Here is a 17578-nt window from a genome sequence, read left to right as displayed (position 1 = left end):
AATGTCCCAGCTTGCCCTCCCCTGCGGGCGCCTATGAACACACACGTATATAGCTATATCAAAATATTATGCGGTTATTATATTGTATATATATAACATTGACATTGTGTATTATTAATGTTGTAATACTTTGATGGTAAATATTTTAAACAATACAATTCCGTTTAGTCGGAAACTCACGCGTATTATGACCGAGGTTTTAGTGGTTTTACACCGTGCATTACAATCATATAATATAGTACTACGCGTCTACGCGAGTGTGTGTATAACATTATATAATTTACAATATAAATATCGTTCGCTACATTTATTGTAATATTAGTGTAATAATAATAATAATAATATTATACACACCACACATGTATGTGCGTCATATCGATATATAGCTTGACACGGTACGACTACCTACACATCGTCGTATAATAGAGGTACACACTCGTCATATCAACAGCCGGTAGGTACATGACGTGAAAATTAACGTCCCCGGGGCGACCGCCGTGTGTACCGACCGTCTTGTGATGTGGATTCTCGCGCACATGGTTTTGATATTATGCACGACGGTGCAGACACGATGATAAGCCGTATTATTTCGGCTCGCATTATGCATTTTCGTCGACGTGCCGCCGCCGGTTAATTGCTTTAGGACGTAAGACGGTATATTATTATTATTATTATTATTATTATTATTATCATAACGCGCATATTATCATGACGTAATCATTATGTATGCCCATATAATACGTATTTACCTACCTACCTACTCTCACCGTCTTATTACACACCGATTACACCGGCTGCTTCCGACGATTTTAAAACCCCGTGATTTAAACGTGTGCCATTGTCATTTTCGAAAAATCTCATTGGATAAGGCATTATTCAATTTTCGTGCATGGTGTTTTAAATAACTAATTATTATTAATATTTTATCAGTGGTAAATAAATGGGTAAACTGCAATTAAGAGTAATATATGCGTCAAGTGCCATCCAAATCTTGTCCGTCATGTATACTCGTATATCGAGATATCGTATAGCAAGATGAAAAATTGTTTCATTCATAAAATGGTAGTAATTGTAGAAAATAATATGTTGTAAATATTTTTAATTCATCCATCCATTATTGACTAAAGCTTAAAGTAGGTACTACATAAAGAATTCCGTAGGATATTTTATAATTAAAAATGTTGATATATGAAAACAAAAATTGAACTCAAGTTGTGAAATGTTTTAAAAAATTGGTAAACTTAATACAACTTTTTTTATAAAATTTGGTACTTGCGAAGTTATGTTACAACATTTTGTGTCCTTACGATCGGTGCATAATTAATCAATTTAATTACTTATTATTTTTTTATCATGTTTGTCTTTTAAAATCCTTGGATATGGGTTCATTTTAAAAATATGTGCCTAGGTTATTAAAGGAAGGTCTTTCCTTCGTAACAAATGTTTCTATAATTATAAATTAAATCTATCCTAATTATTACTATTACAAATTGTATTTTTTTTTAATGTGAACTGTAAAAAATCATATTCTACATTTTAACTATCTTGCTTCAATATTCTATAGTCTATACATACATAATATAGGATTATACACTGTGCAGCTCATTAATAAAATAATATCTACTATTGTGTGCAAAAGTTTAAATAACAACATAGTTTATTATAGTCACGTCTCGTGTAATATAAATTAGGTATAATGTACAAGTATATTATATCACCTATATTATGCAATTGTATTTTTAATTGATTTATCAAATCTATATATACTATCATTTATTTTTTCAATGAACCTACTTATTGCGATGTTTCTATTGAAATTTATATCTATTCTAAATATAATATTTTTTGATAAAATGAACATAATGAGTATTAAAAACATGCAATTATATTTGTTTTTTTTTTTTAATTATTGAGGAAATAACGTGTATTTTGATAAAATTATATTATTATTCAAATTATTTTTTATTATTTTAGACAATTATTAACTTGAAAATTTTAGAAATTATTTTTTAATCAAAACCCCAAAACAACACGTCATATAAAACATATTTTGAAGTTTAAAGATCTATAGATCATAAAATATCCACACATACTGAATTACAAAAGACAGTAAATCTAAAATTAAAATAGTTTTTAAATACCAACCAATCTTGTTATAATTTTGATTTATACCGTCAACATTGTATCAAATATACATATGTTTGTATAACTAATGTATATAAATTAATTTCGATTGTTTTAATTATTTTTGCATATGATTTTGAGCAACTTCAAATTAAATAATATATCTTGTTTTGAATCAAACTCTCGTTAAAATCATATTTTGAATTATTATTTATATACATTGAATAATGATTAATAATACACCACTATACAATAGTCTGCGTGAATATCCAGTAACTGACGAATTTTATATTTTCAATGTTGTATGACGGCGTCATGAATAGGCAATACAAGCACAATAGTACATTACTTCACAACATTTAAAGAATATTTAAATCTTTTTATTTATTTTTTTTTTTATTTAAAATACATCTACAATCTATACAAATTGTTGTACAATAATTAGATTTGATAAAAAAAAGAAGAGAATATAAAATGACGGCGAATATTAAGATTGGGAAGTTATCCATTGATAGCACCCAGCACGTGCGTTAATTATTGACTAATGATTATTAATGTAAAAGATTCCTACACCAATTTCTTTTTAGTCTCCGTCGAGGGTTGTCGGGTAGAGTTTTAGATGATAATTTTTTGATTAGTGGATTAGTGTGTGATTGGAGTTTATTATGAAATCTGATGTAGTATGTTTTAGAGATTTGATTTAGGGTTAGTATTTTTAAGTCTTTGTGAAGGTTGGAGTTTGTTATGTACCATGGAGCAGAAGAAACTAGACGGAGACAGATGGACTGGAGCGCTTGTATTGATCTGGTGTTGGAGGGTTTTGCGGCTCCCCATAATTGGATGCCGTATGTCCATAGCGGCCTGAGTAGAGACTTATAAATTAGTAATTTGGTGTCAATGTTCATTTTAGATCTCAATAGTGGTCCTAGGAGGTGTAGACGGGAATTAAGAGCCTTTCGTTTATCAACTATGTGAAGATTCCAGGTTAGTTTAGTGTCAAGGGTAAGACCAAGGTATTTAGGGATTAGAATGTTGTTCATTGAAATTTGAGGACAAGTTTTATTATTTAAGGTAAATGTTATGAATATATTTAAATCTAAAATCTAAATCCTTTAGGTAAATCATTCAATATTCATTTCTTAATTAATGATGTTTTACCTTTTACCTATAACCATTTGTTTTTGTTTAAATGTAGTCATGTTTCATAAATTATATGGACTATTATACGTAAAGAACGTAATATACTAAACTTTGATCAGTCGTGCTTTGTACGTAGTAATTAACCAAATACTATGTTTCGACTACTAAAAGTTTTAGACAAAATAAACACTGAACAAATTTTTTTAAATATTATATAGCATTTAATAAAATAGAATTATAATAAATAAAAAAATTAATTTTCTTATAAAAATAAATAAATTTCACAAGTACTTCATCAAAATTAACATTTTTTCATAACAATAAAAAAAATACAGTGAGCAACAACATATACGCCTACTCCCTGAGTGTACATATAAGCATCCCTACAAGATTTATTTATATATATTCATTATTAATTATTCGAATAAAATTGAACAATCATAAATATAAAAATATTTTGATAAACAGGAAACTTCGAAATTATGTACAAATAATACTATAAAATCATAAATACGAGTACATATATTATTTGCTTTCATTGTACAATTGCACAATTATACATTTATTATTCATTTTTTTACCTTCAACAAATTAAATTACAATAACTGAAGAACTTATATTACTTCATTCCAAAATGTTAATAATTATTATGATAAACAACAAAAAATATTAGTTTAAAATTTAAAAATCATTGATCGCAATGAAATTAAATAATAATATAATTGTACTCAAACAAAATATTAGTTTATATTAAGAGTGTACTATATTGTCTACAAATATTTCAGTTATAATTATTAAAATAAATTGAAATTTACAACGGTTGTAGTGTTGTACAAAACTATCTATAAAACAATTTCAGTTTATAATTATATTACAATAAATTTAAATATTTTAGTCTTCAATGTAGTTTAAATTAAATAATGATATGCAAAGTGACAATATGATTTTTATATTAAAAATAAATCATTTGCTACATGTATCATTCACCATATGTATTGCAAATAATTTTTCTAGATATTTCTAATCGCGCATCACTTCTACCATATTAAAAGTTCTTTATTACATTTTTACAACTTTTAATTTTTAAATCCACTTCTATATTCACTAATTTGATACTTAATTTAAGCTAACCTAAATAAACGACATATTGAAATATTTAAGAATTTCGACTTAAATTTGTTGTCATATTATGCTTTTATATAAGTACTGTATTTAGTATTGCACAACGTGTTGCATTTTATACTTGTTTCATATAAATCGATGTGATATTAAATATTCCAAAAATTAAAATTAAAAAATAACAATAATGTTAGGTACTTAATAATAAGTAATAACTATTAATCACCAAATTGTGATTAAATGTAAGATTCTAAATTTTAAATCTGATTTTATAACCATAAAATATTTTTGCGATAAGGAAATAAATCATGATACTGAAAAAACTGTCAAGCGTCGATCACGCTATAACTAAAAATAAAATGGTCTGATTTTAATTGTAGATATATTAATTTATCACACTAGTTAAATCGTCCAAAATAAAAACGACGCATTGGCTCGTTCGTGCATACAAATTTATGCTAATCGTTCATATTATACCTATGCATATAGGTACTATATACATTGAATAAATCGGTACAAATTCGCATTCATAAGATACGATATTTAAACAAAAACATTTATTCAAAACTAAATTAAAACATAAACTTTGAATTTTAATTGAAAATTATACATATACGCCATATATTAGAACTCTAGATTTAATAAATAACACCAACTGCATATTTATACCTGATCTGTGTTTAACAAACTAATGTTTTTTTAAACATGCGTCGTGCACTGGCCGTTTATGAATTACAGTTTGTATGAAATCGGTAAAAAATAATATTTATAGACATTATTGTTACATCAGTGGACAGTTAATAATAATTTCTTGAAATCGATAAAAGCGTCACTTTATTGAAATAAAAATAATATTGGTAGGATCGTAATATTTAGAAGACCTACTCACATAGCCGCGTGTATAAAATGATAACGACAAAACAACAATGTACTGTAGAAAATAGATCAAAATTTCAATCGCACAATATTAGGTAATCATGATGTGTTATATTGATTAAACGATTCGTCCGCTCACTTTATCTGACCAGACGATAGTGTACCTACCTACTGAAATTGCACCAATTTTTAAATTTTAAAAAAGGCATTTTATAAAACCATGATGGACAAATAATTCAATGGTATGTATTGAATTCCAGTCAGTCATATATATTATATAACCAGGTGCATGAAATAAATGAGTGTATGAAATATATACGTTACCTTGTGCGGAACACACGTGCCGAAGTAATATTCGCCGCTGACGAATTCGTCGTCGAATGCTGCAGCGCACGTTGACGACAGTACCGTTTGTGTGACCATGTTAATCGCATGCCTTGCACTGAGTCGGCGACACGTTGGCTCGCGTATAAAACGGTTAGTTTGTATACTGCTCATTCATACCGGACGGTGGCGGCGTACGATAACGCGCTGTCTGTTTTGCGTCCTCGACGAAGCTCCTCCTATTCATCCACGTCCCCCCCCCCCATTCACCTTCTCACCCAGTTCGTCCTCGTACTCTAACCCCAACGCCGACAAGTCTACCTCGACTCGAATTTTTTAAATTTATTTGTTGCCTATATAAGCTGATGCTCTTCAGTAATCCCCGATACCACTATTCTTTTGTAATATTATACAAGATTAACATTTTATCACAATCTTAGCTCCAAAAATATACTACGTTATAACTAGGTACAGTATATAATTTTATACTATGAGACATTATTGAAACTAGATTTCTGAATCTAATAATAAAACTAAGTATGTATAAAGCATTTGAGCATTTCGTATTTTCGTGTAAGTAATATGATGCTAATTATTTAAAAATGTGCATGTAACTATTGTTTCCGACCAAAGTTTTGTTGATATATAAAATTGATAAAATGTGTGTCAGCTTTTCACCAAGAGCTTGAGATATTGGTAAAAGAATTTATTCATTTTTCAACAGTACTTGAAAATAAATCAGAATTCGAAATAAACTGCGTTGTGTTTTGTAAAATGTTTGGAAATAATTCACAGCAAGGTTTAAAATGTATGGTATAAAAATACTCATGAATAGTTTCTCCAACGGAAGAATGTACTGATGTAAAGATGTAAAATGTTTAAATCTAACATCTACGCATTAAATGGAGAATATTGACTTGTAATTAGATATTTCTTTAAAGATATATAAAACTGTGAGGGAATAAGCAAGTTAACAACTATAAAAATTAGACATCAAATTAACAACCATTTGTTGGCTCCACAAATATTATATGTGAAATGTCGTTATCAAAAAATATCCTTTTTTATTCAATATCGTTCAAGATAAGATACCACCCAGAATGTACTATAAATATCAGTTATAAAAATACCAAATATTAAAAAACTTACCTAAGAGTTAGGACGAGAAGAGATAACATTTCTCTGACCATTAATATATAAAATAATATGTTTAATAATTCTAATTATATAAAAAAATTAAGATAATTTATTTATGAAGAACGCATTAAGTTTTACTATAATATTTATTTAATATTTAATTAATTGTACATTCTAAATTGTGTTTGAAATAAAAATAAATAAACCTAACAATTATATATTTAGAATTTACTTTTCTGGAACTTAAAAAATAATTTTTCAAATCATTCACACCCTCTTGGAAACTATAATTGACAATCCCTGAAATATATCATTATTTATTGTTTAGTGTATACTACTATACGTCTATACTGGTCGTATATACTATATGCTATACGTACCTAATACCTAATACCTATATATACAAACATTAAAATATATAAAAAAATTATTATCTTCTCAACTTTATAATCTGTTATACTGAAATTTGTGTTCAAAATTCAAAAAATCAATATACACATACAGGGTGTCCCGCGAGGATTTACCCATTGCGATATCTTACGAAATAATCGAGATATCAAAATTCTGGTTTTGTAATAAGATTCATAGGAGTATGAACTACAATTACTTCATTTTTAAATTTATTTTAATGTTTTTGTAAAAAATTTAAGAAATATATTTTTTTATTTAATTATTTCCAAAAAAATTAAAGATGTCCATTTTGTAGAGTTTATTTTTCTAGAAATATTGACGTTTCAAAATTTTATTTTCATTAAGTTCCTGATTTCTAATATTTTTTCTAGTTTTGAAGAAATAAAATATGATTATAAATTTATAACTATTACCTAGGAACACGGAAAATATTCGGCCGGCTGTATGGGAATGCGCGCGGCGCGGCGGGTCACGTGTTTGATAACATTACGGTGTTAAATCATTCGCAATTTTTCTCGAAACTAAAAAAAATATTAAAATCAGGAAATTAATGAAATTAAAATTTTGAATCGTCAATATTTTCAGAAAAATAAACTCAACAAAATGACTATCTTAAATTTTTTTTTTTTTTGAAATAATTAAATAAAAAAATATATTTTTTAACTTGTTTACCAAAACATTAAAATAAATTAAAATATGAAATAATTGTAGTTCTTATCCCTGTGAGTCTTATTACAAAACCAGAATTTCGATATCACCATTATTTCGGGAGATATCGCAATGGGTAAATCCTCACGGGACACCCTGTATATAATATAATATATTATATTATTTCATTGTAATACTATAATATATCGAACAAAAAATTGCCCTTTATATAAATATGCTGTGAATTATGATTGATTTTGATGTTTTTATTTTTTACTCTTTGTTCCAAAACCTTTAAATATCAAATAGATCGGAATACAGGCGATACACAATAAACAATCCATATTAATTGAGACTTTTCTTTGTACACGTAAAAGTAGTCATCTTGTAAATTTTGAGCAGTTTTTACTAGTGTAGCACACGACTGTTACTACCTACATACAGTCATATACAGATGTAGCATAATGTATATTACAAAGGTGGCCAACTGGTGGCTCGAGTTTTATTTTTTTAAATAACCAACATTTACTTATCAATATGATAAAATTATAAAAATTATTAAATATATTTATAAACATTTTGGCTCTTGATATCATTATATTTAGCCATTTGGCTCGTGGGCGTGTTCATGTTGGCCACCCTTGATAAATTTTCATTTATGGTTTTTAAAATTATTACTTTCAAATCTCCCCGTAACTGAATTATCGTTAATAACAATAATAACTAAATGCGACCATATTGTACGCATCAAGAAATTTGTAGTGCTAAAAAAAATAAACAGCAACCTTGCTGTAAAAATAATTTATTGTATAATAACATTTGTTAAAAAACAATTACAATATTAAAGAGGAAAATGTAATATTAAATATTGCCTGAATGTAATTTTCTGATCGTAAACACAACCCTACACATTTAAGTGGTTTTAATACTAATTAACATATTAGACAATAAGAACAATTAATTTATTCTAAAATTGAAAAGATAATTTCCATAATTTTTAACTTTGATGAATTTAATTCAACCAAATTTTTTTCTATACTTTTTAACTCGTAATTTCAATGAGAAAACTTTTTTGTATTTATTCATTAAAATTACAAAAATTGATAATCAACATAAAATGTTTGTATTAAGATAAACAACTGTGTTTTTACTACATGACGGTTTAAAAGAAATGTATTTCAATAATTTTAATAAGTTTATAATAAAATCTTCATCTGATGATTAAACTTAATAGACGATGAGCCAAGATAACTAAATAAACTGAACTATTGAAAATGTTTTTAAGATTTTAAGAAATCTATTACACTAAATAGTTTTTGAATTCTTTAATATTATAATTTATAATCATATTATATTACTATTTAGTATTAATAACAATGGGAATTTACGTGGTTAAAAATGTGGTAAATTTACAAACATAAAAATTAATAAAATTGTATATAGGTATATATTATGATAAATGAATCCACAGAAACAAAGCTAATTATTATATATTTAATATGTTGTTATAGATAACTGATCAGCTATAACATAATTAACTAAAGTAATTATAATTAAGATATTGAAGTGTGATATGGTGATTTAAAATTATTATTAGCAGGTGATGCAAGGTTTGATCATGCCAATATGATATTTTATAATAGACGCGTAGAATTCGGATTGATTTCTAGAAAAATGGGAAAGCACTCTGCATGGTATCACAGCAAAGAGATTAGAAACGTCGAGTATTCCATTTAACACTTCCGATGACAAATATGCTTTATCGCGGTGATAGGCTAGTGTAGGAATACTAAGAATCTGTCTTATGTTGGTACAGTCATAATATTCGTTACAAAAGGAGCATGGTTCAAAAATGCATTTTAGACAGTCCTCTACTATGTAAGATGAATGCCAGTCTACTGATTCGCATTCCAGCAATGGACAAACAACGAAAAAATATAAGGAACGGACAAGGAACCTGAATGACTAAAATAAATTTGTGTTACATAAGACAAATTCGAGACTTTTAAGTACACTTTCAACAGTTGTATCGAAATAATTACTAAAACTAAAATTTTCTGAAAACTTAAAGCCTGAATATTTAATGCAAGTAACACGTTCTAGTTCTAATCCATTGAAAAATAGGAAGATGAAATGAGAGTATGTGACTTATTTACATACTCTTTTTTATAACTGACTTGTTGATATCTAAGATTTTTGATTGTATATAGTATGAAAATGAATACAAGTTACCGCATACATTTTGTTTGAAGCAGTTAAAAAATATCAATCATAAATTGACACAATTTTATTTTATAAGTGTAACGAATGTTACACTTAATATATATATATTATACCCACACTTAACACACACTATATGATTGACCAATACATAATATACACACTCAACACTTTTCTACCCGTGCACATAATTACTTATTATTAAAATGACACACGGCAGTTAGTTCGACAGTCACCATCAACAGGAGCGAGCTCACCAAATACACTTATTAACAGCCATCTACATTAGTAAAGTATTATTTTTAATATAATAATAATTAATATGGATCTATAACCCAAACGTGTCTTATTATTGATAAAATACCTCATACACAGTGCTTTAACCCCCAGCTACGGAAAACTTATCCATAAGGAATAGAAAACCATCCCTGGATAACTAATATCGTAACAAGGTTCCCCGGCCACGTTGCATAAGCATTTGAAATTTAAATTTTTGATTTTCAATTATATATTTAAAATTAAAATAAAGATTTTTCATCAAACAACTTAAGTAATTTTGTTATAATATAAAAAATATTATGCTGTGACTTTCTTATTATTTACTATACACAATGAAATTTCCAAAATATTTAAATACATTTTTAGTTATAATACCATGAACTTATCCATGTCATTGTATGACACATAAGTGATTTATTTTTGAGGAAATTCGTTCAAATAATCGTATCACTAATAGAAAATAAATGATTAATAGGATTAAAAATGCATCATAAAATATCCTTAAAAATAAAGTCGCTGACAGAACATCTTCTATTATTTTTGGTATTGTATGGTTTGTTATTAGATTTAAATTTAACGCATCCATTATAATGATATTTATCAATGACAAACTACAGTAGGTACTATGCAGCAGGAGAGAGTTCCTTAGTTTTCCATTAAACATACCAAACATTTTAAGTACACTGATATCATTGAATTAGCCATGAAAAAAATACAATTTATTTTATTCTACAAAAATCATTTATGAGGATAATTTTTAAATAAGTTTTAACCGTTATAAATCAATTTTACCTCAGGGTTCTATATTCAACTTGTTGAGCTTTTAGCTACCCCTAAAATTAGTTTGCCAAGAGCACACGTCATTTTTGCTATTACACATTGTGAAGTAATTCAAATCCCACGAGAAACCTATTCGCGGAGCCACTAAATTATATATAGTGTTTTAGATTATACGTTACCGAACGGTTTTATTATGAATCAAAGCTTCCAAAACAAAGATCTCTTGACGCTTATGGTTAATGTTTATGAGATTTACATAATCGTTTGATTTTATAAGTTAGTCAAGATCTATTAGTAAATAGTAAATAAAGAAATTATACCCAAAAGCCTGATGAGAATTTTAAACCTATAACTGTATGCGAACATTGGTGTAAAGAGAAGGTAAAATAGAGTTACCTAGTCCTTTCATAAGCTTCAAAAAGTGTTTATTTCTCCTATGACTGAGACGGAAACAATAATTTTACAGAATAAAAATGTTCTGAAACTTGCTTATATTCCATTTTTTCTTTTTGTTGCATACATTTTGGTTGGATAAAATAATAATTTGAATTTTTAATAGTTAACGGTCATAATATGACAATACTATAGATACATTTTAGTAGGTGCTATAAATACGACTTAAATATGTTTGTAAATTTGTAACAGTTAAACCATCAACATATTCATAGGATTTTTTATATTTTCAAATGTGTTTACTACTAAAACTATTAGATAACAATACAAATACATAACATTTATATTATTTTTAAATAATTTAATACTTATGCATAGGTATATAATATATATTTTAAATCTTAAAGTCATTTAAATATAAGGTAGACAATACTACTGAACTACAAATGTTGTACTAAATATTTCAGAAAACAACAAATGAAAAAATGTTAACTAGTTAAAAGGGTCACTTTTCAACTCAAGTATAGTTAAAGTAGCTATTATATTGCATAATAATTAAACTTATTTGAGTTTTTTTAGTTAGTTAAAATATTAATATACGTTTGATTAAAATCATGTTTATAGATGGATACCTATCCATGAATATAACGTATTAATTAATTAATTTTTTTTTTTTTTGTTTAATTACTGAAATACTCAATTCAATTATTTAAAAAAAATAAGAATAATAATAAATAAATAATACTCGAAAATATATCATAGGTGACCACCACAGCTATAGCGTGTTACATGAATAAAAAGAAATATTAAGATTCACTTTTATCGAAATATTTAATTATTGATAAAAAAAACTTTGAAAGTTACACTATCAGTAACAATGCCAATTTATGAACAATAGTATGATTAAGGAAATAAATTAACTTATTTTTAACCAAGTTAAGTAAATATTTTTCCCTATATTAACTTTAAATGTTTTAAGTTGAATATAAATTGTTAATTAATATTATTGACTTATAATTTAACATTCTTAACGTAGTTAAGTATTTTAACAGCTAATTCAATTTTTAATAACTTAAATTATATTTAACATAACTATAGGTACGTCGTGTACATTTTCATATTTAAAAAAAAATTTTAAATATTTATTTATAACTGGCAGCCTTTTAAAAAATTATTTATACCACTTGAAAAATTTGAATTCTAAATGAATTCTAAATTTGTATTCAACGGAGTAAGAAAGCGATATTTCTTTAATGATGTTCATTATTTTCATGTTGTATGGTATGTAATTGTAAAACTATAACAATGTTTATAAACTATGAATCAAATAAAAATAAAATGTTTTGAAGTGTTTTATCTTATGGTAAATCCATAATACTTCAAAACAAACTTAGAACGAGCAAATTAATAATAATAATAAAAAAATATTATTTTATAAAACATGTTAAAAGTTTTTGATGACATATATATTATTTAAGTTTAATTTGATTGAATTTAAAATATATTTATGACGCCTTTACAGTTTGTACGCATCCTTATACATATAACTACTTTATATAACTATATATACATATAATGTACTAACAGTAAATTAAATATGTATCTATTTCACAAGAGCTTTGTACATAGGTATAGCACAAACCTGTGTATAATATTAGAATAAAATAACCTTTTTCAAGCTAACAAGTAATTGAGAAGTATTCAAAACCTATACGATGCTTTGTACACTTTTTAAATCCCTACAAAATCTTGTTATGGTACTTTTCTAGAAGGAACCCAATTTAATATAAAACGAATCCCAAAATACTTTGAGCTTGAAAATACGTGAAAAAAACAGTTGACCCAGAATATTTAACTTCTTTGATATAGGTATATGCATGATGATGAGAAAAATTTAAATGTTTTATTAATTGTCGGTTCATAACAAAGAAAAACTAGTTAGGTTTTTAGTTATACGAAGCATATTTTAGACTTTAGATAAATAAATTCAAAAATGTAATATAAAATTCATTTACGGGCCAAATTTCAAATTAAAAAATGTATTCAAATTAAAATGACTGTTAATGTTCGTAGTTCCTAGAATATTCAAAGTAGTTTATTATTTCGAAACAGTTTTCATTATCATATCTTAAATATTATTATGTTTTAGCGAAATGTGTTGATGAAAGCAGAAATTGAATGTATTATACCAGTGTTATACACCTTTGTTAATAAAAACTATATAGAGCATAAATATTACAGTAAATAATAACAGTAAAATTGTATAATCTATTGGTATTTAATTCGTAGATTATTACGAAATAAATGAACCTATGCATTAAAATAAGGGAAAAGTGTATGATTATGATATAAATAGATTTTTATAAATATAGTATCTAATAAAATCTATTCTTTTTCTAAAAAAAACATTATTTGTGTACTATATACAAATACTTATGTTTCTCAATCGGTGCATGTGTCACCAGGTAACTCAAAATGTGTCGCAAAGCACTTACATGACACAACATTTTTGATTGACAAAATTTAAATAGTAATATTGCAAGAGAAAATACAGATGGAGACAACTCCAAAACAGAAAAAACTATTCACTTCCTATAAATGTCTCATCAAGTTTTAAAGACAAATAAAGAAAGTCTTTCTAAAAAATTCAAATGTGTAGCACAGAACATAAAATATTTTAATTGTGTTGCCATAATACAAAGATTGAGAAACACTATCTGGTGCATAGTTTAGCAATGATAATGATAATCTAAATCTATATTATATTATACATTATACTTTAATACAATTCACGCATAATATTCACTCGGTAGTCGGTGAACATTTATGTAAAACAAAAATAAATACATAATAATATATACTTTTTTTATAAGGAATTTATAAACAGTAAACATGGAAAACTAATTTTACTTTTTTAACTAAATTTCATAGTATTGAGTACCTATTCTTTAGTTAGGTATCCCTTATAGAAAAGATTATAAAATTATTAATATAAGTTGCGTTTTATTCGTAAACATAATTAATAATACGAGGTATTTTTATTTTTATTTAGTAATGGTTATGACCTCATCAATATTGTTTTTAGAGACAAAAATACATCGATTGAAGAAAAAAGAAGTTGCGTAAAGTACACTTATTTCTAAAATGTCCCAGTTAATAAATAATCACCAATATATATTATATTAAATAGCCATCTTTTTTTTTTGTCTGTGGTATGAACTCAAAAACAAGTGTTGATATAGCCTACTTTAGGTTGATAACCCATTTGATAGGTATTTACATGTTCGGAGCGCGTAAATCTTTACGGAATTGATGAATTTTATTGCACAACACTAGGTATATACTTCATTAATATAAATCTGTTATGTTATTTTATTAATCTTGTGAAATAACATAGGAAATTAAAATATGGGTTTGTTTTCGAAGCTCGTGAATTATTCAATTTTGAAACTTTTGGAGCACAAAATAAATATAATGGTTCATTAATAATTTCCATTGAACCATTGTTTATTGATGGTTAAATATAACTGAAACTGTTGGAAAACTTTGCATATTTATAGTATACATACAAATTGTAATTTGGATGTGACTACCATGGTTCATCGACGACGTTTGTAATATAATTTCTTATAAAAATGTTGGCAAATTAAATTACCATTCTAGTAGATATTATAGACTACAGTGATATCCTACTTAGAAGAAATCTTAAAAATCATAATAAGAATGTTATCTTTATAGTTACCTTATGCAATTAAATAATTTTATTGTTTCAACTTACCTACGACAGTAAATTAATTTTTTTTGCTTCATAAGATTTTTTTATTTGATCTGTTACAAAATATAACAATAAAACACTTAAAAATAAAATAAAAATAAAATTACGGATTAGACAGATTTTAGAGACATCTCGATGAAGGTACCACAACATTTTAATACTTTTAAAAATTAAATTCTAAATTTATATCAATAAAACAAAAAGAAAATTAAATTTTTAAAATTCTAAATTAGCGTAAACCTTCAAATTATTTAACACTGCTGAGCGCAGTGACCAATTCAAAGTAGGTATATAATATGAAACCATAATAAAATTATGATTGTTTCTTATATATATAGGTAAAACAAAAATCCAACCACCTGAAAATTGAATTTTACTTTGGAACAGATAAAAATAGTTGTAACTTTTTTAACTATTTGTGTGTAATATATATTGTTTTAAAACTTTATTTACACTCGAATACTTTCACTAGGTACCGCGGTACGTAAGTATACTTTTGCGCAACAAATGCAAAATAGTCCACGCCTAAGTCGCACATAAATAAAATAGTAATATCCACTAAAAGCTACACCATAATATGTACGACGTATAACGTATATATAAGTGTATGAAGTGTATAGCTAGGTTGTTAGTTGTTACTTAGACTTGGAAAAACTCGTATCAACAATACAGCGTGCCTACAGCATCAAAATAGAATTACATTTTATAAAATCGTTGGATATTAGTGACTAAAATATCGACATCCGAAAATATTTGTAAAAATAAAATTAAATAATGGTAGCATAAGTATCATAAGTGAGTAAAATGTTTTATTTTTCGATTAGAATTTAAGGTGATCGCTACGGTAGAAACAGAGAGAAAATATGAACAGACATATATAAACTATAAAGGCACATTATATTATGGTTGTATGTACAGTGTGATCATGATTTAAGGTATAACACTAAATATGTCGGGTGGATGACCTTGTATTGCAATTGGATTTTCGGGAGGTAATAGGGAGTACTTAAATACATATTTAATGATGATGAGGAATGAGGATGACCAATCTATATGGGTTATCGCAACCCAATTCTGGATCACGAAATTTTTTTATGGTTCACCAACCGTGGCCCATAAATAAATAAAATATGACAATAATTTTAACAGTAAATTTATAAATGCTAAGGTTATGTTTTATTTGACACCTCTACGTATAATAATAATGTGAAGAACATTGTACAATATTATATACTAATATAGATTTTACAATGGATATCAATAATTTTTTATAATTAAATTATTTTACCTACATATTTTAATTTATAATAATAATAATCTTAAATCAAACACATCATATCCGAATGCCGCATATACGAAACGGACAAACGGGAAGCAGGTGTATCAAACATTTTATCAGAAACCCTACACCCAGACAATAATAGTAATATGATAACATTTATAAATAAGTCCGAGCTTATAAATTGTATATATATATATGTAACCTATTGTAAACCAACGCCAATGGCCTTTGACGCCGAGGCATAATATAAATAAAAAAAAAATAATAATCTTTATATTAAACTGAATTATCTATTTATTATTCAGTATTGAATGATATTAAAATGCAATGATAACATTTCTTATACTAAAAATTATTATCAATAATAATATATTATAATCGCATTTGTTTAGTGTGGATGGGGGTGGGTGGCGTTACCAACAATCGGTAAACTTGATGATGGCCATTACAAAAAGCCAAAAGGTTGGGAAACTCTAGAGTAATACATATCTACCAGGAGTCTACAGAATCCCATACACATTATTTTTTTCAACAACAAAAAATTATTAAATGAACCCGCACGCATCGGCATCGCCACTCAAGTCTTAATATTGGCTGCCTCAACAGATTAATTTCTAAAAGGTCCACGTTTGCACATCCAAATATTGTCGAAACACTTTAAACAAATAAATAATCAATTACCTAAAATAAAATAACACAATTTCTGCAATGAGTAAATTAGCGACGGATTTAGGTCCAAGGTACAAGGAAGAACCAACTAGAGAACTGAGTCCACCAACTGATGTCGAATGTGGTTGCACTTCACCTTGCTATCGTATTTTTACGACCATAATGAATATAAAAATAATAATTGTCATCAATTTAAAAATGAAATAAATAAATAAATCTTACATGATAAAAGAAAAAACGCGAAAAAAATTGCAAAAATTTCAGGTCCATCCCTGGTGGGGATCGAACCCACGACCTTTGGATTAGAAGTCCAACGCGCTATCCTCTGCGCTACAGGGACATCTGCGTGCGTCGTGTATTATGAGATTATTTGACTTCAAACTTTGGTAGCGTAACAACGT

At 26.5% G+C, this 17578-nt stretch overlaps 1 protein-coding gene and 1 non-coding gene across 2 annotated transcripts in view; both read right to left on the bottom strand.

The window, feature by feature from the left end:
• Positions 1-5725, bottom strand: part of LOC107173508 (uncharacterized) — a 61468-nt gene extending 55743 nt beyond the window's left edge. The window contains exon 1 of the mRNA XM_015524072.2: positions 5584-5725. Coding sequence (XP_015379558.1) covers positions 5584-5693 — 110 coding nt within the window. The 5' untranslated portion in view covers positions 5694-5725. The remainder of the gene's footprint in view (positions 1-5583) is intronic.
• Positions 5726-17444: 11719 nt separating this feature from the next.
• On the bottom strand, positions 17445-17517 carry TRNAR-UCU (transfer RNA arginine (anticodon UCU)). The gene has a single exon. It is a non-coding gene; the product is annotated as a tRNA-Arg (tRNA).
• Between the last annotated feature and the right edge of the window lie 61 nt (positions 17518-17578).

Source organism: Diuraphis noxia, unplaced genomic scaffold (assembly GCF_037042655.1).
Source record: "Diuraphis noxia isolate RWA-SAM2 unplaced genomic scaffold, SU_Dnox_SAM2 contig0002, whole genome shotgun sequence".
Taxonomy (NCBI): domain Eukaryota; kingdom Metazoa; phylum Arthropoda; class Insecta; order Hemiptera; family Aphididae; genus Diuraphis; species Diuraphis noxia.
Note: the sequence above shows the minus strand (reverse complement) of the source record. Positions and strands in the feature narration are given on the sequence as shown.